This window comes from Megalopta genalis, chromosome 3 (genome assembly GCF_051020955.1).
Source record: "Megalopta genalis isolate 19385.01 chromosome 3, iyMegGena1_principal, whole genome shotgun sequence".
In the NCBI taxonomy this organism is placed as follows: domain Eukaryota; kingdom Metazoa; phylum Arthropoda; class Insecta; order Hymenoptera; family Halictidae; genus Megalopta; species Megalopta genalis.
The window spans coordinates 20724861-20745115 of NC_135015.1; the positions used below are offsets into that span (position 1 = coordinate 20724861).

General features: G+C 41.3%; 4 protein-coding genes, 1 long non-coding RNA gene and 1 pseudogene across 9 annotated transcripts in view; 3 read left to right on the forward strand and 3 right to left on the reverse strand.

Annotated features, from left to right (window-relative positions):
• nAChRalpha6 (nicotinic acetylcholine receptor alpha6) overlaps positions 1–2778 on the reverse strand; it is a 587858-nt gene extending 585080 nt beyond the window's left edge. For 2 of the 3 annotated variants that reach the window (XM_033478260.2, XM_076520266.1), the window contains exon 1: positions 379–2778. The gene's annotated coding sequence lies outside the window, so the exon portion shown is untranslated. The remainder of the gene's footprint in view (positions 1–378) is intronic. The other variant, XM_033478258.2, reaches the window with a different exon arrangement.
• Positions 2779–6334: 3556 nt separating this feature from the next.
• LOC117224967 (methanethiol oxidase) lies at positions 6335–13090 on the forward strand. Its single transcript, XM_033478212.2, has 8 exons — positions 6335–6659; positions 8393–8568; positions 8664–8843; positions 10551–10854; positions 11211–11471; positions 11682–12015; positions 12137–12259; positions 12804–13090. Exons 1-8 carry the CDS (start codon positions 6608–6610, stop codon positions 12853–12855), a joined length of 1482 nt encoding a protein of 493 aa, XP_033334103.2. The 5' UTR covers positions 6335–6607; the 3' UTR covers positions 12856–13090.
• Positions 6669–7596, forward strand: LOC117224968 (uncharacterized). Of its 2 annotated transcripts, none has more exons than XR_004491380.2 (2): positions 6669–6766; positions 7077–7596. It is a non-coding gene; the product is annotated as an uncharacterized LOC117224968 (long non-coding RNA). The 2 variants fall into 2 exon arrangements; XR_004491379.2 differs by having other exon boundaries at positions 7140–7596.
• Positions 13091–15501: 2411 nt separating the features above from the next.
• LOC117228196 (ribosomal protein S3) lies at positions 15502–16391 on the reverse strand (the record flags this gene model as incomplete). The annotated part of the gene is made up of 3 exons (XM_033483911.2): positions 15502–15727; positions 15807–15994; positions 16069–16391. Coding segments are annotated over 3 exons (702 nt in total), but the record flags the coding sequence as incomplete, so codon positions are not given.
• Positions 16294–17755, reverse strand: LOC143259168 (small ribosomal subunit protein uS3-like). Its single transcript, XM_076520267.1, has 4 exons — positions 17634–17755; positions 16843–17165; positions 16581–16768; positions 16294–16501 (listed from the first exon to the last, which is right to left on the reverse strand). Exons 1-4 carry the CDS (start codon positions 17664–17666, stop codon positions 16416–16418), a joined length of 630 nt encoding a protein of 209 aa, XP_076376382.1. The 5' UTR covers positions 17667–17755; the 3' UTR covers positions 16294–16415.
• On the forward strand, positions 17727–18831 carry LOC143258924 (small ribosomal subunit protein uS3A-like; annotated as a pseudogene). The gene is made up of 4 exons (XR_013032854.1): positions 17727–17732; positions 17943–18264; positions 18339–18526; positions 18606–18831. The product of XR_013032854.1 is annotated as a small ribosomal subunit protein uS3A-like (transcript).
• The last annotated feature ends 1424 nt before the right edge of the window (positions 18832–20255 follow it).

A 20255-nucleotide genomic window follows, 5' to 3' on the forward strand; every position in this document is an offset into this window, starting at 1 on the left:
ATCCGCAAGAAACCCGTCACTGTCCCCACAAGAGTCACTCGAACGATCCCCGACTACGACATCCCGGCTGGCCTAACCAGCAATTCGATCACCGAGGTCGCCGAGTTCCACGTCCGCCGGTCGTCCGGGCGTCCGTCGCGATTCCGTCTGCGGGAAGATATCCGATCGCGGGAAGCGAATATCCGGGATCGCGATTCGCGCGACGTGCGATCGCGTCCGGGTGGCCGCGAGAAAAGGTCACGGAACATGGAAACCGGGGGATCGGCTTGGTCGCCGCATCGGAGGATTCACACTTTTCCCAGCCGGACGGCGCCGCGTCTCGGTGAACTTCGACGGCGCCACATATTAATTCTCTATCGTTCCGAACTGCGAACGTACCTACGACAATCGTTCGACGAATATCGTCGCCGAGCCGTGTATCGTGTCTCGCTAAGAGGGCACCGGTGCGCCGGGCGGTCTCGGCCGTGCCCGGTCCGCGGCCAGGCGACGAGGACGCGGTTTCCCCGCGAATCTTCCCGGTTCACACAGGTGTCCGTGTGTCGCGATAGACCGGTCCGCCGCACTCGAACGAAACAATTGGCTAGCTCCGTGGTCGTCGTCGTCGTCGCCGTCGTCGCCGTCGTCGTCGTCGTCGGCGGCCGGCGTGCTGACGCGTCGCCGCGCCGACACGATATTCTTATCACTGTCACCCACCGGGCGTGCACTGATCCGTCGACGAGAACCGACCGACCCGCGATCCGGCACGAACGGTCGCCCGATCCGCGGCGTGCGGCACTGGCTCCTCAAGTCCGTTCGCACCCTCGGATCCGCCGAGAATCCGTTGATCGGCGATCCACCGCCGGTGGATGGATACGCGACGAACGAACGTACGAACGAGGATCCCCGCGGATCACCGCGCGACGAGGTTCGTCGACCACCCCGTCGATGAGAAAAACTATGAGAACGCCGTTACGATTCCCCCCCGTTCGGACGAGAGAGAAGAGGCTATTATCGCAGGGGCCGGGCGCTGCTGGCCGACGACTGGGCTCCGCTCTCGGGATCGGACGCGTCGGGCCGCGTCGGGTCGCACCTTGGTCGTCGTCGTCGCGGCACTGTTATCATACGGGATCCTATCCGAGGAGAGGACGCACGGTTATGCTATCGCGGCTCTTGGACGCACCACGAGCCTGCGTTCGGCGGCTGATCGGCCTCGTGCATCGTCTTCTTCGTTCTACCACTGTCCACCGGATCCTCCATCCTTTTAGGTATTAGCACCACCTTCCACCTCCTTCGCTCTGCCTCCTACTTCACCGGAGCGGAGCGCAACACGGTGCTGCTGCCCGTATCCAGGCAACTTGGCCAAGCGTGCTGTGCTGCTTCTGGCTGCTACTGCTGCTCCCACTTTTCCGCGAGTTTCTCTCGCATCAGATCCTCGCGGAACACTTCGTCTTCCCGTTCCCGTGGCTCGCGCGGCCGCCACCCTCGCTCCTGTAGAAAACCATTCTCTCGAGTTCTACCTCGCTCCCTCTCTCTCTTGATCCCTCTCTCTCTCTCTCTCTCTCTCTCTCTCTCTCTCTCTAGTTCTCTCTCTGTCTCTAGTTCTCTCTAGTTCTGTCTAGTTCTCTCTCTGGTTCCCTCTCTCCCTCTCTTGCTCTCTGTAGTTCGCTCTCTCTGACTCTGTAGTTCGCTCTCTCTCTCTCTCTCTCTCTCAATGACTCTGTAGTTCTCTCTCTCTCTCCCTCTCGCCGTCTCACTCTTCCGCGCTGTCTCACTCTCCCGCTCGTCGTACGCGCGCGTGTCTGTGTGTATGTGTGTGTGTGTGCGGTGGTGTTTTCGAGCGCGCCGCCACCCTCTTCTTGGCCGTCGATCACATCCCCCGGTCCACGGTGGAAATCGGAACGATGACCCTGGTCCACGCTGGCATATCACCTTGCCATGGTGCCCGCGGTTCACGACGCGGCCGCGGTACCGTACGCGCTACCCTGTTGCTGGATAGCAGCGCGACCCTCGGCGCGGCTCGGCTCGGCTCGGCTCCGCTCGATCACTCCGGCGAGAACGCGCGTTTCTCTCGCACGAGATACAAGGGAAATATATACGTGTGTATGTATGTGTCTGTGTGTATATGTCTATGTGTGCGCGCGTGTGTGTATTTGGTCCGTCGGCTCGGTCGCTGGTCCGTTCCGCTCCGCTCGGCTCCGCTCAGCTCCGCTCAGCTCCGCTCGGCTCGGCTCGGCTCGCTAGCACCGGCCGCTCTACGGGGATGACAGTCAGGCCGGCGGCGGCGTGGGCACTCCGACACACCGGGAGAGAACTACTGTGTCTCGGTGACCGAGTCGGACCCAACCGATGCTCCTCCTCTGGTTTTCTCGTCGTCGTCGTCGTAAACACTGTTTCACACGCGACCACGTTGCGGCGTCTACAGGCAGGCGTAGGCGACTCGCGGTAGACTGAGACAGCGGTCGAGAAAAAGGTGAAGCGGACAGAAGCGAGGCGTGTGCGCGGATAGAGCCAAAGGGGCAACAGCTCGGCGGATGTAGCGAGAGGGGGGGAGAAGAGAGATCGAGAAAACGGGAAAGAGACCGTGTACGTGGCTCTCTCTGTGTGTGCGTGCGTGTGTGTATATCTGTGTGTGACAGAGAGAGAGAGAGAGAGAGAGAGAGAGAGAGGAGTGGTGGGAGAAAGAGAGAGATTCGGTGATCGCGACTATGTACGTGTGTGTATGTGCGTGAGCGAGAAAGAGCGACGGTGCGAGCGCGAGAGAGCGAAAAACTGTGCGAGAGTGTAACCGAGACAGAGATAAAGATAGAGAGTGTGTGTTTGAGAGAGAGAGAGAGAGAAGAAGAAGAGGAGAAAAACCGCCTCGTTCTGCGATCGGGTACCCAAACGGAACTGAAAATACCCTGAAATGAGAGGCGATCGGGGTCGTGTACGAGCTGCCGGTCGAGCTCTCGCGACTCGCAGCTACCGCCGCGATATAGACGCGAGGAAGGCTCTCTGAGATGGGTACAACCTACCCTCCTCTGCCGCCGGCCCCCTCCCGTCCCATTCGGCATCCCTACCTCCGCGCGCGAGGCCCCCACCCGCGGCGCTCAGTCCCACCACGATTTCGCGGGAAGCTGCGAACTGGACCACCACGCAACTAGCGTCCTCCCCACCACCGGCACGGCTGCCAGCCGGGCGCCCTGGTGGGACAGAGAAGAACGATCGGAAGAGTGGGTGGCCTGGGTTGGAGGGCTCGAGGACACCATCCCCGAAGCTCACCCCACAGATCAATATTCTGCCCACCACCGTGCACCGGAGAACCCTGTTCCCTCTTGCGCTCCCTCCGTTCTCCGTTCTCCTGGATGCTGGATCCTTGCCTCCCTGTCCCTCTCCCCACGCTCACTCTCTCTCTCTCTTTCTCGCGCGCGCGCGAGCGTGTGCGCGCTCTCTCTCCCTCTCTCTCTCTCTCTCACTCACTCTTTCTCTTTCTCTTGGTCCCTCTTCGTCCCTCGCAGCAGCCACGCGAACCCCCATGGCTCACCGCCGCCGTTACCGTGTAACTTTCAAGGGTGTGTGCGTGCCCCCTCCCCCTGCAGCGCGCGCGCGAGGTGTATGGATTCATGCGTGGACTCGGAAGTACTTTTACATATGTACCGGAGTGTGTACGTTAAGTGCGCGCCGCCCGTATGTATGTTGATTCCGTAGCGACAGTCGCGAACGATGCTCAACCATGGTCCAGGTCCACCGAGAGGGATTAAGCTCTATCCCCTACCCTTCACTCTTACTCACTCGTTCGCTCTCTCTCTCTCTCTCTCTCTCTCTCTCTCTCTCTCTCTCTCTCTCTCTCTCTCTCTCTCTCTCTCTCTCTCTCTTTCTCTGCCGTTGCCGTCGTCGACGAGATCCTAAGACCGGTGTCGGATCACGGCTAAAGCGAACGGTATAAGTAGAACGTACTGGGGTGACACGGTTGATGAACCAATCGATCGATTTAGCACCTGTGCGCATTGAACATTAACGATGATAGCGCTAACGAATTACCGGTGGTCGACGACGCGATACAACCACCGGGAACATGTGGCCCAACCTGACCCAATCTGGCCCAAGCTGTCCTAACCTATCCTAACCTATATCCCAATCTGTCCTAATCTGCCCCGATCTGGCCCAACAACCTGGCCCTCGTGAACGTCCATCGTCCGACGCTGCGAGCGGCACGGTCGTTGCCAGCCTCCTTCCTCGTCGTTCCGTTTACAACAAAGCAGAAAATACGTGGCGTCCGCGGGCTTACGTGCCTCGGTACTTGTTGCACGTGAATGGCTCGCCGAACGAGCGGAATTATGCTTAATAAATCGGGCTTGATCAATTCTCTGCGACCCGAATAGACGTTGCAACCGATGCGATTGATTTTTCGAACGGACGGCTCGGAGACGTGGAATATTTGCGGGCATTTTATTTGTTATTTATCGGCGCGTCGGTGTCGCAGAGCCCCTGAATTATCGACCGTTGCGAGCAGTCGGGATGAGCCCGCGCGTTGCGAGGGCGCTTTTATCACAGTGTTCGACGCGGATTTTATGGGGTGTCACGCGTTTAAACGGTCGACATCCTGTTCCGCGATACCGTCGCCGTGAATTCGATCCCGTTTCCGCGGAGAATATTTATGTGATATTGAAATTCGCGCTTTGGAATCTTTAACATTCGCTCGTTCTTGTCGCTTTACGGGTCGCTGTTTTATCGGCGGAGCTGCGACCAGCGCATACATATGTATATTGATTGCTGGTTGTCGATGGTATTTTTTGGAGGATTTGTAAAAGCTTTTGGTAGACTGAATAATGGAAAATTTGTCGGGCATTGCGTCGCTTGGAACGATTCTAGTGAGCTGGTCGCGTGTGAAATATTTGACGATACACAGGGCTAAACTTTACTTTGGGGGTTTCTATTTTTTTGGCTTTCCAGCGTACGTTCCGATGGATTTCGTCGGGAAATGTCCGAAAATCGAAGTCCCGAATCTAGGAACGTAATTGAAATAAGTCCTGAATTCATTTGTTAAAAAGTTACGCGCGTCCGAAGTTGACGAATTTCCAACGTTTTTGACAGGTTAGCGCGCCATATTGATGCGTGCTCGGTCCATAGGCGTAGTTCAATCAGCGGCGCCGCTAGATGTTAAAAAGGCTGGAAATTCGTCAACTTCGGACGCGCATAACTTTTTAAGAAATGAATTCAGAAAGTATCGCTTGAGAATCGAATAACATTGCTTCAAGTTAAATGTCGGATTCATTAATTTTTCAACATAATTTAATGCTACTTTTAGCATTATCATAGAATGCTATTCTCTAGCTTTAATCGGAGTTTTGAGAAATTAACTAATTCTCAGAAATATATATATTTTGAAACAGATTCGAAGTATCATAGATTGGGTATAAGAAATCCTCTACCGCATTCTTGCTCTGTGATCGAAGTTCGACGACTTAGCTGAAATGAGGTATAGAAACACTCGGTTTTCGCTAGAACGTAAAAATTCCAGAGTTATCGGTACTCGTCTCTTTATCGATGCTTCAGAAATGTAATCTTCGCAGCATGAATCGACTATTCTGTACACCTAATTTCTATCACGACGCGTTTTATCAACGGCGAGATCTCGTTTATTGTCGCTTGGTCATCCGCCGCGATATCAGCGCAGGACAGACCGTTCCAAAATCTGTGACATTTCTAGTATAGTAAATTCTCAAGTTACAATACCAAATGCTAATAAAAGATTTTTGTATTCAATAAAAAAGAAAAAACAAAACCATTGCAATTCCTTTAACGCAACTGTTATATTGTTTATGTTCAAAACAATTATATTATATATATATATAATATTATATATAATATAATATATTATATATTATTATTATTATATATTATAATATAATATTATTATATATTATTATATATTATTATTATGTTCAAAGGGAATATTGTTATATATATATATATATATATATATTATATAATAAAATATAATAATATATTACATTATATTATTAATATTATATATTATATATATAATATAACAATATTCCCTTTGAACAAAAATTATTAACGTATTTAGGTCGCAAAATTGATCGGTTCAGAAGTTACGATTAGCTCCCGTAAGATCGCGTCACTGCGCGACGCTACGAAAGCGTGGATAGAAGACGCGCGCGTCGCTTGTTGTAGGTTATGCAACAGGCAGGCACACACAGTTTTACCTGCGCGCAGGTGTGTCACGCGTGGACAACCGCGCCTTTATTTGACAGCGGCACACGTTGCTTTCATCAATGAACGAGTCTCGTTACACAACGATGACCAGCGATATGCGCGCTTCGAGCGGCACTTTTGGAACGTCGCTGTATCTGTACGTGACTGTACAATTGTTATCATATGTAAACGATTCCACGTCGTCGTCGGCTGTCGGAAGCTGTTAATCGCTTGTATGCATCGTAAGTTCATGTGCTCGGGCATACGGCGTACGTGGATCCGCGAGGTTGGTCGCGATCGCCAGTTCTCTGCTCTCACTTTACCATCGTCTTTTCACTCGATTCTTTTTTCCTCCCGATTCCGTTCTCGAAACATTCCATCGTGACTTTCATTCCGCCTGTGGTGCGTCGACGGTCTCGGTTCGAGGAGCATGGATTTCTGCCGTAGCAAGAAAGCGAGTACGCGGACAGCGGAAAGCAAAGGTAAATACAGTTGCTATTTATCCTTCGCTGTGTTATAAACCGGAGAAGAAAGCCAGCAAGTTCGACAAGTGAATTGAAAAACGAAACCGAAGGGAGAGCGGAGCTCTGTTTGTGTTCAGAATATTATATTATTATATTATAATATTATATATATATATATATATTATATTACAATATATTATAATAATATAATATTCAATAATATATAATATAATATTATAATAATATATTATAATATTATAAGAGCGGAGAGCTCTGTTTGTGTTCAGAATATTATATTATTATAATATATTATAATATATATAATATAATATTATAAGAGCAGAGCTCTGTTTGTTCAGAATATTATATTATTATAATATATTATAATATATAAAATAAATAATATTATAATAATATAATATTCTGAATAAACAGAGCTCCGCTCTTATAATATTATACTACATTATTATAATATTATATTATATATCATATAATAAGCCTGAACGGTGTTATTGAACGAAATGGATTTGCAACGAAATATTGGTATCTAAATTTTTCATAACTCACGTGCAGAATATTTATTGTTCTCGGTTCAACGGTGTTACTAAACGAAACGGATTTGCAACGAAATATTAAGATTCCAATTTCTCCATAAATCACGTATGAAATATTTATTGTCCCCAGAATGTCCAAGTGTTAAGGAGACATAAAAATGCGAAAACATTCGATTAAAAATGCGTCGATATTAGCAAATGTTATTTTTGGAAGCAAACAATCTGTGTATATCCAATCGGCGAGAAACGACGAATCGTTTTGCATAACAAGTGACACGATATCTGAATCACGCACCTTGTACAAAACAGAAGATAAGAAAATAGCATCGCGTCCGAATTATTAATGTATTACATGGGAGACAAATAATAATAATAATAATAACAGTACAAATTTACTTTTATCAATTTTGTTATACATTTGAAAGGAAGCCCTTTGATTTCATAAAAATCCTCGTTGTACACTCGCTATCAAAATCTTATCAATATTTTCGATAATAGTAAATACAGTAAATTCTCCCTAATTTTTCTTCATCTTATAAACAAAAGTGAACAATCTGGGAAGAGGAGATACGATTATTCGAGCCTTGTACACTAATGTCTCCCTAATTCGCGCTGAGATCGCGCGCAAAAGTGAACAATTTGGGAAGAGGGGATGCGACCGCCTAGTGCTAGGCGGCCGAGCCGATCAGCGGGACTGGATTTCGACCGCTCATTGGCTCGGCCGCCTTGCGCCAGCATATCTCGCCTTTCATTGGTCAGTGTTTTTCGTTAATAACTCTTAAACGAAGCCGCGGATTGCATTTTCGCTAAGGAAAAAGTTACTTCAAATGATCTCAGGTATCCTTTCCGGGTATTAGCATAATTATGGAACACACTCTGTATATATAAAGATATAGATATAGATATAGATATAGATATAGATATAGATATAGATATAGATATAGATATAGATATAGATATAGATATAGATATAGATATAGATATAGATATAGATATAGATATAGATATAGATATAGATATAGATATAGATATAGATATAGATATAGATATAGATATAGATATAGATATAGATATAGATATAGATATAGATATAGATATAGATATAGATATAGATATAGATATAGATATAGATATAGATATAGATATAGATATAGATATATATATAGATATAGATATAATAAAATTACCGACCAACAGTATCGAAGTCGGGATGTTCGAGTTGCGCCGGTCCAGGCTACGTCTCGCCGAAAGCAGCGATGACCGAGGGCCCCCGCGAAAAGCTTATGTACGTCGTGTGCGTGCACACGGACCCGAAGAAACCGGACGTTCTTTCCACCGTTGATCTGGATCCAGAGAGCCCAACCTATTGCAAGGTACATATATATATATATATAAACTAAGTCGAACTAAATTGTCAAGCGAAATACGATCGATCGAGCATTAATTTCTCTTTGATAAACACGGCCAGATCGTTCATAAATTGCGGATGCTTCACGTCGGCGACGAGTTGCACCACTCTGGATGGAACATTTGCAGCAGTTGCCACGATCAGCCGCGAAAACGAGACGTTCTTGTGCTCCCGACTCTGATGTCCGACCGGGTCTATTTCATCGATACCAGCAACGAGCGGGCACCGTCGATCAAGAAGGTTTGATACGTTGCGATCGTTTTCTATTCTTTTTTGTTCTCTTCTATTCTAGTCTACTCTATTTTAATCTGTTATATTCCATTCTGTTTGATTCTGTTTTATTTTGTTTTACTCTATTTTATACTGCTTTATTCTATCCTATTCTGTTCTGTTTTATTTCATCCGGTTATATTCTGTTCTATTGTATTTTATTGTATTTTATTCTATTCTGTTATATTCTGTTTTATTGTATTTTATTCTACTTTATTCTATTCTGTCCTATTCTGTTCTATTCTGTTTTATTGTATTTTATTGTATTTTATTCTATTCTATTCTATTCTGTTTTATTGTATTTTATTCTACTTTATTCTATTCTGTCCTATTCTGTTCTATTCTGTTTTATTGTATTTTATTCTATTTTATTCTATTTCTGTTATATTCTGTTTTATTGTATTTTATTCTACTTTATTCTATTCTGTCCTATTCTGTCCTATTCTGTTCTAATCTGTTTTATTGTATTTTATTCTATTTTATTCTATTTCTGTTATATTCTGTTTTATTGTATTTTATTCTACTTTATTCTATTCTGTCCTATTCTGTCCTATTCTGTTCTAATCTGTTTTATTGTATTTTATTCTATTTTATTCTATTCTGTCCTATTCTGTTCTATTCTGTTTTATTGTATTTTATTCTATTTTATTCTATTCTGTTATATTCTGTTTTATTGTATTTTATTCTACTTTATTCTATTCTGTCCTATTCTGTTCTATTCTGTTTTATTGTATTTTATTGTATTTTATTGTATTTTATTCTATTCTATTCTATTCTGTTTTATTGTATTTTATTCTACTTTATTCTATTCTGTCCTATTCTGTTCTATTCTGTTCTATTGTATTTTATTGTATTTTATTCTATTCTGTTATATTCTGTTTTATTGTATTTTATTCTACTTTATTCTATTCTGTCCTATTCTGTTCTATTCTGTTTTATTGTATTTTATTGTATTTTATTCTATTCTATTCTATTCTGTTTTATTGTATTTTATTCTACTTTATTCTATTCTGTCCTATTCTGTTCTATTCTGTTTTATTGTATTTTATTCTATTTTATTCTATTTCTGTTATATTCTGTTTTATTGTATTTTATTCTACTTTATTCTATTCTGTCCTATTCTGTCCTATTCTGTTCTAATCTGTTTTATTGTATTTTATTCTATTTTATTCTATTTCTGTTATATTCTGTTTTATTGTATTTTATTCTACTTTATTCTATTCTGTCCTATTCTGTCCTATTCTGTTCTAATCTGTTTTATTGTATTTTATTCTATTTTATTCTATTCTGTCCTATTCTGTTCTATTCTGTTTTATTGTATTTTATTCTATTTTATTCTATTCTGTTATATTCTGTTTTATTGTATTTTATTCTACTTTATTCTATTCTGTCCTATTCTGTTCTATTCTGTTTTATTGTATTTTATTGTATTTTATTGTATTTTATTCTATTCTATTCTATTCTGTTTTATTGTATTTTATTCTACTTTATTCTATTCTGTCCTATTCTGTTCTATTCTGTTTTATTGTATTTTATTCTATTTTATTCTATTTCTGTTATATTCTGTTTTATTGTATTTTATTCTACTTTATTCTATTCTGTTCTATTCTGTTCTATTCTGTTCTATTCTGTTCTACTCTGTTCTATTCTATCGTGTCCTCTCGTTTCTGCGACAAGGTATTGTCGCCGGCCGAGGTACACAAACACGGGGTATCCACGTTACACACCAGCCATTGCGCGCCGACAGGAGACATAATGATTTCCACCCTGGGCAAGCCGAACGACGACGCGCAGGGCGAATTCCTTTGCATCGATTCGGAGACGTTCGAAGTGAAGGGCACGTGGACGAAGGGCGGGAAGAAGGCAGCTTTCGGTTACGATTTTTGGTACCAGCCTTATCACGACGTGCTGGTCGCCACCGAATGGGGCGTGCCGAGAGTATTCAAACGAGGGTACGCGACCACGGACGGCCCCGATCCAGGTTTGTCATATTATTATATTACGTTACATTACAGTTCATTACATTACGTTACATTACGTTACATTACAGTACGTTACATTACGTTACATTACAGTACATTACATTACGTTACATTATACATTACATTACATTACATTACATTACATTACATTACATTACATTACATTACATTACATTGCATTGCATTGCATTGCATTGCATTGCATTACAGTACATTACATTACGTTACATTACAGTACGTTACATTACGTTACATTACAGTACATTACATTACGTTATATTATACATTACATTACATTACATTACATTTCATTTTACATTACATTATCACCGCTCGCCCGATGCCTGTTTCGCAGACCTGTACGGCAGAAGCATGAACTTTTATTCGTGGAGCGAGCGGAAGTTGATGCAGACGATCAATCTGGGCCTCGACGGGATCGCTCCGCTCGAGGTGAGGTTCCTGCACGATCCGAAAGCCAGCGAAGGATTCGTCGGATGCGCGATCAGCTCGAACGTTCACAGATTCTACAAGACAGCGGACGGCGAATGGCGGACCGAAAAAGTGATTCAAGTGCCTCACAAGGAGGTCGAAGGCTGGGTCGACTCTAAAATGGCAGGTAACCTTGACATTTTCTGCGAACTGGCTACAGTAAATTCTCCCTAACAACCAGAGGAAAATATTGCAATGAAAAATGTACAGCTTCGACCGGGGCACGGAATTAACCGGCGTCCTCCAACAGGGACAATCCGGGAGAATTCGCTGTATTTTCTAAGAACGGTGTTCGTTCGTTCGTTTTTTTTTTGAGGCACGATTTTTTTTCTCGCAGGCACGATCACCGACATCTTGATCAGCCTCGACGACAAGTATCTCTACTTCTCGAATTGGCTCCACGGGGACGTCAGACAGTACGACATCACCGACACGAGGAATCCAAAGCTGACCGGTCAGATCTTCCTCGGCGGATCGATCTTGAACGACTCGAAGGTCCGGGTGATTCGCGACGAAGAAATGACGGAACAACCGAGCCCGGTTTACATAAAGGGTCGCCGGTTTTACGGGTCGCCGCAGATGCTTCAGCTGAGCCTCGACGGGACGCGCCTCTACGTGTCCACCTCCATCTTCAAGCCGTGGGACCAACAGTTTTATCCCGATCATGTCAAGTACGATGAGAATCGATTGTTACATATTTTTTTTGTTTTCTAAAATCGTACGACCTTCTTTCGACATTTTACTGTACGCTATTGTATCGTACGATTGTACGATGCTTCTTCGGTGTCTTAGGAACGGCTCGGTAATGGTCAAGCTGGACGTGGACGTGGAGAACGGTGGCCTAAAACTGGACGAGCAATTTTTAGTTGACTTCGGCGAAGATAAGGATGACGTGCTGCTTGCACACGAAATGAGGTAAGACGATGCTTGTTACTCTTGTTGGCTCGAGAGTCCGATTCCGATTTTATTCCGATTCTATTGCGATTTTATTACGATTTTATTCCGATTTTATTCCGATTCTATTCCGATTCTATTCCGATTTTGTTCCGATTCTATTCCGATTTTATTCCGATTTTATTCCGATTCTATTCCGATTCTATTCCGATTCTATTCCGATTCTATTCCGATTCTATTCCGATTTTATTCCGATTTTATTCCGATTCTATTCCGATTTTATTCCGATTCTATTCCGATTTTATTCCGATTCTATTCCGATTTTATTCCGATTCTATTCCGATTCTATTCCGATTCTATTCCGATTCTATTCCGATTCTATTCCGATTTTATTCCGATTCTATTCCGATTCTATTCCGATTTTATTCCGATTTTATTCCGATTTTATTCCGATTTTATCCCGATTCTATTCCGATTCTATTCCGATTTTATTCCGAATTATTATTAACTTATATACACGACGTAATAAATCTCCGGAAATCTACTCTAATCATTTATATTTTAGATACCCTGGAGGTGATTGTACATCCGACATATGGCTGGCCACGGATCCTTGATGTAATACCAACAACATTTTCCTAATACGTTTTCTCTACGAACGGAACTAACCGAACAAATACGTTGCAACAAATGCACGCACACAGAGGGCGATAAGGGCTTTTTTTTAAGACATCGTATATTGCTATAAAGCTTGAAAAATGATTCTATATTTCTATTCAACGTGATTGTTTATTTTTGGAAATAACTATTAATTGCTAATTGTTAATAAATAATACGAATTGTTATACATAATCGTTCATTCGTTCTTAACTATTAACCTCTGCTCGAGTGGCGACTCTGAGGCGTAAAGAATTGTTAAATGTGTGACTATTGCATGAGTCACAAGATTCAATTTTGCATGCACAAAATGCAGTAAGTCGTATGAAACGCAAATGAGTCGGAGAATCATTTTGCATTCAGAATTAAAACGGTTTCGAGTGCAAAGGATTAAGTGTGAACAAATATTGATTATTTATTCTGCCATTAAGCCATTCAGCAGAAAGATGAAGAGCCAGTTGCTCGAAAGAGGGCTCCAACTAAGTGATTCCACTCATTTTCCCCGTATTCGCATTGCAATTAATTAGTTACAAACGATTTTCCGTTTTATGTTCCAATATTGAAAACTCGAGCGAATGATTCGTACCGCTTCTCCCATAAGGAACTATGTAAATTCCGGCACGAATTTTCTGCTGTATGCAAACAGCAGAATAGCGCCACTTTTGTGCAGCGGCAAAACGCCCAAACTGTTGGCCAAATTACCGACAGTTACCAACAGTTATCACCGGGGTGATCGCAGTCGGTAAATTTCCTTAGAATTGACTGCCACCGCCATCTAGCGGAAAAATGGTACAACGTTTCAGTCGGTATTTCGCGAACAGTTTGGGCGTTTTGCCACTGCACGATTTGGCGCTGTACGGACCCCTTAATTATAGTTCGAAATTTCGCCGCGAGCGGCGCCACTTATCGAAAATGGCGCTCTGATTTAAAATGTCCGGAAACAGATGATCCTTGTTTTTGATCTTAATTACGTATCATTAGAATATCTATTGAGCTTTAAAGATTCTCGACAAAAAAAATTGCATCGATTTTATCGAAAACAGTCAGTCGAAGAAATAACAAGATATCGTTAAATAGTAAATTAAGAAATCATTGAAAAATTTAATAACCCTTTAAAATTTATTATCATTGATACAGTTGCAACAAATTATCATGGAACAACATCGAACGGAGTACATTTTTCATTTGTATACGTTTCACTTGAATTTGCGATTTATTTTCAGAAATTATATACAGGGTGTCCCACAATTATTTTAACAGCCGAAAATGAGGGGTAGCTGAGGTCATTTGAAGTAACTTTTTCCTTTGCGAAAATGCAATCCGCGGCTTCGTTTGCAAGTTATTAACGAAAAACACTGGCCAATGAGACGAATTGGCGCGAACCATATGGTTATCGATCGGCCGAGCGGCACGTGCGTTTACCGCTGAATTTGACAGTTGAAGGAGGGTCTGTGTGCGGCGTCCGAATCAATGAACAAGTCACGGAGCATGAACTTTTGATATCTTTTTTTACCACGTGACAGTGATAATTTCAAGAAAAACGCTATTCATCCTTATTTCAGAATGTCTGAAGAATGTTTACTAAATTTTCGGTCCCGAAATAATGTGTAGTTTAACCGTGACAACCGTTTTAATTTTCTCACGTGTACCGTATGAAATTTGTATGCGATATGTACAGTGAAGATTAACAATAAGCAACCCAGTCGAAGTACATAAATGATATTTGAATTTAAATAATTCCGTGTCCGAACAGAATTCAACGAACGATGCGCAAAGCTAATTTAATAAATAATAATCGCGTTAAAGGACATAAGGGATATGTTTGTTAGAGAAATATGAAGAATATTATCAATAAGAAACTCACCCATTTAGTTGTAAAATCCACTTCATGCACGGAAATGTGTGCAGGAGGATAGTGCATGGACCTCGTACAATGTATGATGAACTGCACAGCTGATCTCTATCCGACAGCGACGAACAGAAGGATATCTCCGGGCAAGCAATTTCAACGTTTACTTTCACTGCATTATCACTAAACACTGATCACTTATCAATAATATTTATGGACCAACTTTCCTGGGTTAATATATATGGCCCTGAATGAATGTGAATATACACATGGGAAAATATGGAAATATTGAGTAATGTATATTGTGTCTCACATCACATATATTTTTGGTACTTCTTGAAAACATGTTGCACTTCACTTTCTTCAAGAATTATTCAACGCGTGCTAAAATTGCATATGATAGTAAATAAGACGGTTTTTTCATTATTTAATGTAGATATGGGTTATTCTATGGACTTCATAATAAAACAGTACTTAGTTATAACCACATTTAGCTTGTCTTGGAGAATTAATCACAATACACTTTTTTTCACAAAATATATTTTAGGCTAATTCAATCGCAACTAGATTCTCTTTATGAAGGCACATGACCTATTAGAACTTTAATAAATAAATAAAACAACGAAAGCAAATCAATTTTCTTATATTGTGATTAAAAATCAACGTGTTTCTTTATTACGTTTCTTAAGGTTTTGTCATTGTAACATTACCGTTATTGTATCAGGTTCATAAAAAAGGGAAAAAATAAAGTTAACACTTCTTCTAAAAAAATTTATTTTCATTGTGTATGAATTACACTGTAATCACAGGTGGTATCGGCTGTGTTATGTCTTTCGACGGTTTCACTTCTGAAGATGGTTGCGATGGGAAAATCTCATCCTTTGGTTCCACAATCGAAACAGAATCTGGAAGAGGTTTCTTGGGACCTGTTTTGCCTTGAGGATCATACGGAAGCATAATCTTTACTTTGATACCAAGTACACCTGCAAGAAAAAGAAACGCATTTAAATGTTAATGTCTTCATCGATTACTATTTGCTTGTGTGAGTCAACTCTTAAGTACCTTGTCTAAGAAGTACGTGGCGGGTTGCAGTATTCACATACTCATTTGTGGGTTCACCAGAGTGGATCATTAATCCATCAACAAACTTCATGGACTTTGCTCTCTGTCCACGTAGTTTGCCACTAACTACAACTTCGCAACCCTTTGCTCCAGATTCCATAATGAAACGAAGAACCCCATAGCAAGCTCTAAAAAAGATATATACATTATAATGATGATATACTGCTTAGGATACTTGAATGTAGCTAACGTTTAAATTTACCTTCGTACAGCAAGACCTCCGATTAGTTTGTATCTCAGAGATTCTGCCTGGGCAATAGCACAGAGACCGCGCGTCGCTACTTTCTCAGCATACAATTCGATGTTTTGGGTTTCTTTAAAGTTAAACCTCTTTTGCACCACAGAGGTCAACTCTCGAATCCTGCGTCCTTTTTCTCCAAGGACACTCTGTGTGTGGGTCGCCAACAAAATTATTTCTGTTCTATGAGGTGTGACTCGTACTTCCACTCCTGAATATCCATCTTCCGCGAGTTCACGAGTTAAAAACTCGTTCAACTCGGCCTTAAAAACGCCGTCTCCGACAAACTAAAAAAAAGTGTTTCCTAACCTCTACATTTGGAAATCCTGATTCTTGGGACCTGTTTTGCCTTGAGGATCATACGGAAGCATAATCTTTACTTTGATACCAAGTACACCTGCAAGAAAAAGAAACGCATTTAAATGTTAATGTCTTCATCGATTACTATTTGCTTGTGTGAGTCAACTCTTAAGTACCTTGTCTAAGAAGTACGTGGCGGGTTGCAGTATTCACATACTCATTTGTGGGTTCACCAGAGTGGATCATTAATCCATCAACAAACTTCATGGACTTTGCTCTCTGTCCACGTAGTTTGCCACTAACTACAACTTCGCAACCCTTTGCTCCAGATTCCATAATGAAACGAAGAACCCCATAGCAAGCTCTAAAAAAGATATATACATTATAATGATGATATACTGCTTAGGATACTTGAATGTAGCTAACGTTTAAATTTACCTTCGTACAGCAAGACCTCCGATTAGTTTGTATCTCAGAGATTCTGCCTGGGCAATAGCACAGAGACCGCGCGTCGCTACTTTCTCAGCATACAATTCGATGTTTTGGGTTTCTTTAAAGTTAAACCTCTTTTGCACCACAGAGGTCAACTCTCGAATCCTGCGTCCTTTTTCTCCAAGGACACTCTGTGTGTGGGTCGCCAACAAAATTATTTCTGTTCTATGAGGTGTGACTCGTACTTCCACTCCTGAATATCCATCTTCCGCGAGTTCACGAGTTAAAAACTCGTTCAACTCGGCCTTAAAAACGCCGTCTCCGACAAACTAAAAAAAAGGATAATACACACCGAGCATGAATAATATTTCTTCATGCTGCACTTGCACATTTTACATAAATAAATTAAATTCATTTTAAACATGCAACTCATAGGTTATAAGTATGAGTTTACTGTTCAATTAACGTATAGGTTAACTTCAAAATACATTTGTTGACACGCATGTATTTTAAATAGACACAAAGCTTTACCAGATAAATAATGAGCACATCTTGTTTCAGTTAACGACAAACGAAAATAATTTAAATGAACACGAAAGAAACTTATTATTAACGAAGACCATATGAATGTAAATATCGAATGTAAGAAAACAGTTAAAAGCATCCATGTCTTCCACAACTTTCACACGAGATATTTCCTTATTTTTCTGTAAAATATTCACTTTCTTGTTTTCATCGATACAGCGGACATCATATTTTTCGAATAGTTTGACGGTAAACTGCTAAAATTCACCAACCTTCCTCTTCTTTGAGATAGAACGATTGTCCATGTTGACGCTAGCGTTGCAAAAGGAATCCAAGATCCAAAAGACCTGACCGAAAGCGGATGTATGCAGGTAAACTTGCCAGGGCCGCCGCACTAAAGTCAAAATAATGCTGTAATAAATTATGTTACGCAAAAACGCAATGTTTCATGCAGTTTCATTAACAATAAATTCATTATGCATTTTTAGGAGAAAAATATTAGTAATCAAAGTAGCTTTACATTAATACACTATCTTGATCAGGATTTCCAAATGTAGAGGTTAGGAAACACTTTTTTTTAGTTTGTCGGAGACGGCGTTTTTAAGGCCGAGTTGAACGATTTCTTAACTCGCGAACTCGCGGAAGATGGATATTCAGGAGTGGAAGTACGAGTTACTCCTCATCGAACAGAAATAATTTTATTGGCGACCCACACACAGAGTGTCCTTGGAGAAAAAGGACGCAGGATTCGAGAGTTGATCTTTGTGGTGAAAAAGAGGTTTAACTTTAAAGAAACACAAAACATTGAATTGTATTGCAGAGAAAGTAGCGACGCGCGGTCTCCGTGCTATTGCCCAGGCAGAATCTCAGATACAAACTAATCGGAGGTCTTGCTGTACGAAGGTAAATTTAAACGTTAGCTACATTCAAGTATCCTAAGCAGTATATCATCATTATAATGTATATATCTTTTTTAGAGCTTGCTATGGGGTTCTTCGTTTCATTATGGAATCTGGAGCAAAGGGTTGCGAAGTTGTAGTTAGTGGCAAACTACGTGGACAGAGAGCAAAGTCCATGAAGTTTGTTGATGGATTAATGATCCACTCTGGTGAACCCACAAATGAGTATGTGAATACTGCAACCCGCCACGTACTTCTTAGACAAGGTACTTAAGAGTTGACTCACACAAGCAAATAGTAATCGATGAAGACATTAACATTTAAATGCGTTTCTTTTTCTTGCAGGTGTACTTGGTATCAAAGTAAAGATTATGCTTCCGTATGATCCTCAAGGCAAAACAGGTCCCAAGAAACCTCTTCCAGATTCTGTTTCGATTGTGGAACCAAAGGATGAGATTTTCCCATCGCAACCATCTTCAGAAGTGAAACCGTCGAAAGACATAACACAGCCGATACCACCTGTGATTACAGTGTAATTCATACACAATGAAAATAAATTTTTTTAGAAGAAGTGTTAACTTTATTTTTTCCCTTTTTTATGAACCTGATACAATAACGGTAATGTTACAATGACAAAACCTTAAGAAACGTAATAAAGAAACACGTTGATTTTTAATCACAATATAAGAAAATTGATTTGCTTTCGTTGTTTTATTTATTTATTAAAGTTCTAATAGGTCATGTGCCTTCATAAAGAGAATCTAGTTGCGATTGAATTAGCCTAAAATATATTTTGTGAAAAAAAGTGTATTGTGATTAATTCTCCAAGACAAGCTAAATGTGGTTATAACTAAGTACTGTTTTATTATGAAGTCCATAGAATAACCCATATCTACATTAAATAATGAAAAAACCGTCTTATTTACTATCATATGCAATTTTAGCACGCGTTGAATAATTCTTGAAGAAAGTGAAGTGCAACATGTTTTCAAGAAGTACCAAAAATATATGTGATGTGAGACACAATATACATTACTCAATATTTCCATATTTTCCCATGTGTATATTCACATTCATTCAGGGCCATATATATTAACCCAGGAAAGTTGGTCCATAAATATTATTGATAAGTGATCAGTGTTTAGTGATAATGCAGTGAAAGTAAACGTTGAAATTGCTTGCCCGGAGATATCCTTCTGTTCGTCGCTGTCGGATAGAGATCAGCTGTGCAGTTCATCATACATTGTACGAGGTCCATGCACTATCCTCCTGCACACATTTCCGTGCATGAAGTGGATTTTACAACTAAATGGGTGAGTTTCTTATTGATAATATTCTTCATATTTCTCTAACAAACATATCCCTTATGTCCTTTAACGCGATTATTATTTATTAAATTAGCTTTGCGCATCGTTCGTTGAATTCTGTTCGGACACGGAATTATTTAAATTCAAATATCATTTATGTACTTCGACTGGGTTGCTTATTGTTAATCTTCACTGTACATATCGCATACAAATTTCATACGGTACACGTGAGAAAATTAAAACGGTTGTCACGGTTAAACTACACATTATTTCGGGACCGAAAATTTAGTAAACATTCTTCAGACATTCTGAAATAAGGATGAATAGCGTTTTTCTTGAAATTATCACTGTCACGTGGTAAAAAAAGATATCAAAAGTTCATGCTCCGTGACTTGTTCATTGATTCGGACGCCGCACACAGACCCTCCTTCAACTGTCAAATTCAGCGGTAAACGCACGTGCCGCTCGGCCGATCGATAACCATATGGTTCGCGCCAATTCGTCTCATTGGCCAGTGTTTTTCGTTAATAACTTGCAAACGAAGCCGCGGATTGCATTTTCGCAAAGGAAAAAGTTACTTCAAATGACCTCAGCTACCCCTCATTTTCGGCTGTTAAAATAATTGTGGGACACCCTGTATAATATATAGATATATAGATATAATTATATAGATATTTTAACGAAATGG

Coding starts and splice junctions, on each gene's coding strand:
- LOC117224967 (XM_033478212.2), top strand. CDS start 6,608: ATGGATTTCTGCCGTAGCAAGAAAGCGAGTACGCGGACAGCGGAAAGC. Junction 6,660..8,392: donor GCGGACAGCGGAAAGCAAAG/GTAAATACAGTT, acceptor ACCGACCAACAG/TATCGAAGTCGGGATGTTCG. Junction 8,844..10,550: donor GGGCACCGTCGATCAAGAAG/GTTTGATACGTT, acceptor TTCTGCGACAAG/GTATTGTCGCCGGCCGAGGT.
- LOC143259168 (XM_076520267.1), bottom strand. CDS start 17,666: ATGGACAATCGTTCTATCTCAAAGAAGAGGAAG. Junction 16,769..16,842: donor GGAGGTCTTGCTGTACGAAG/GTAAATTTAAAC, acceptor TATCTTTTTTAG/AGCTTGCTATGGGGTTCTTC. Junction 16,502..16,580: donor CCACGTACTTCTTAGACAAG/GTACTTAAGAGT, acceptor TTTTTCTTGCAG/GTGTACTTGGTATCAAAGTA.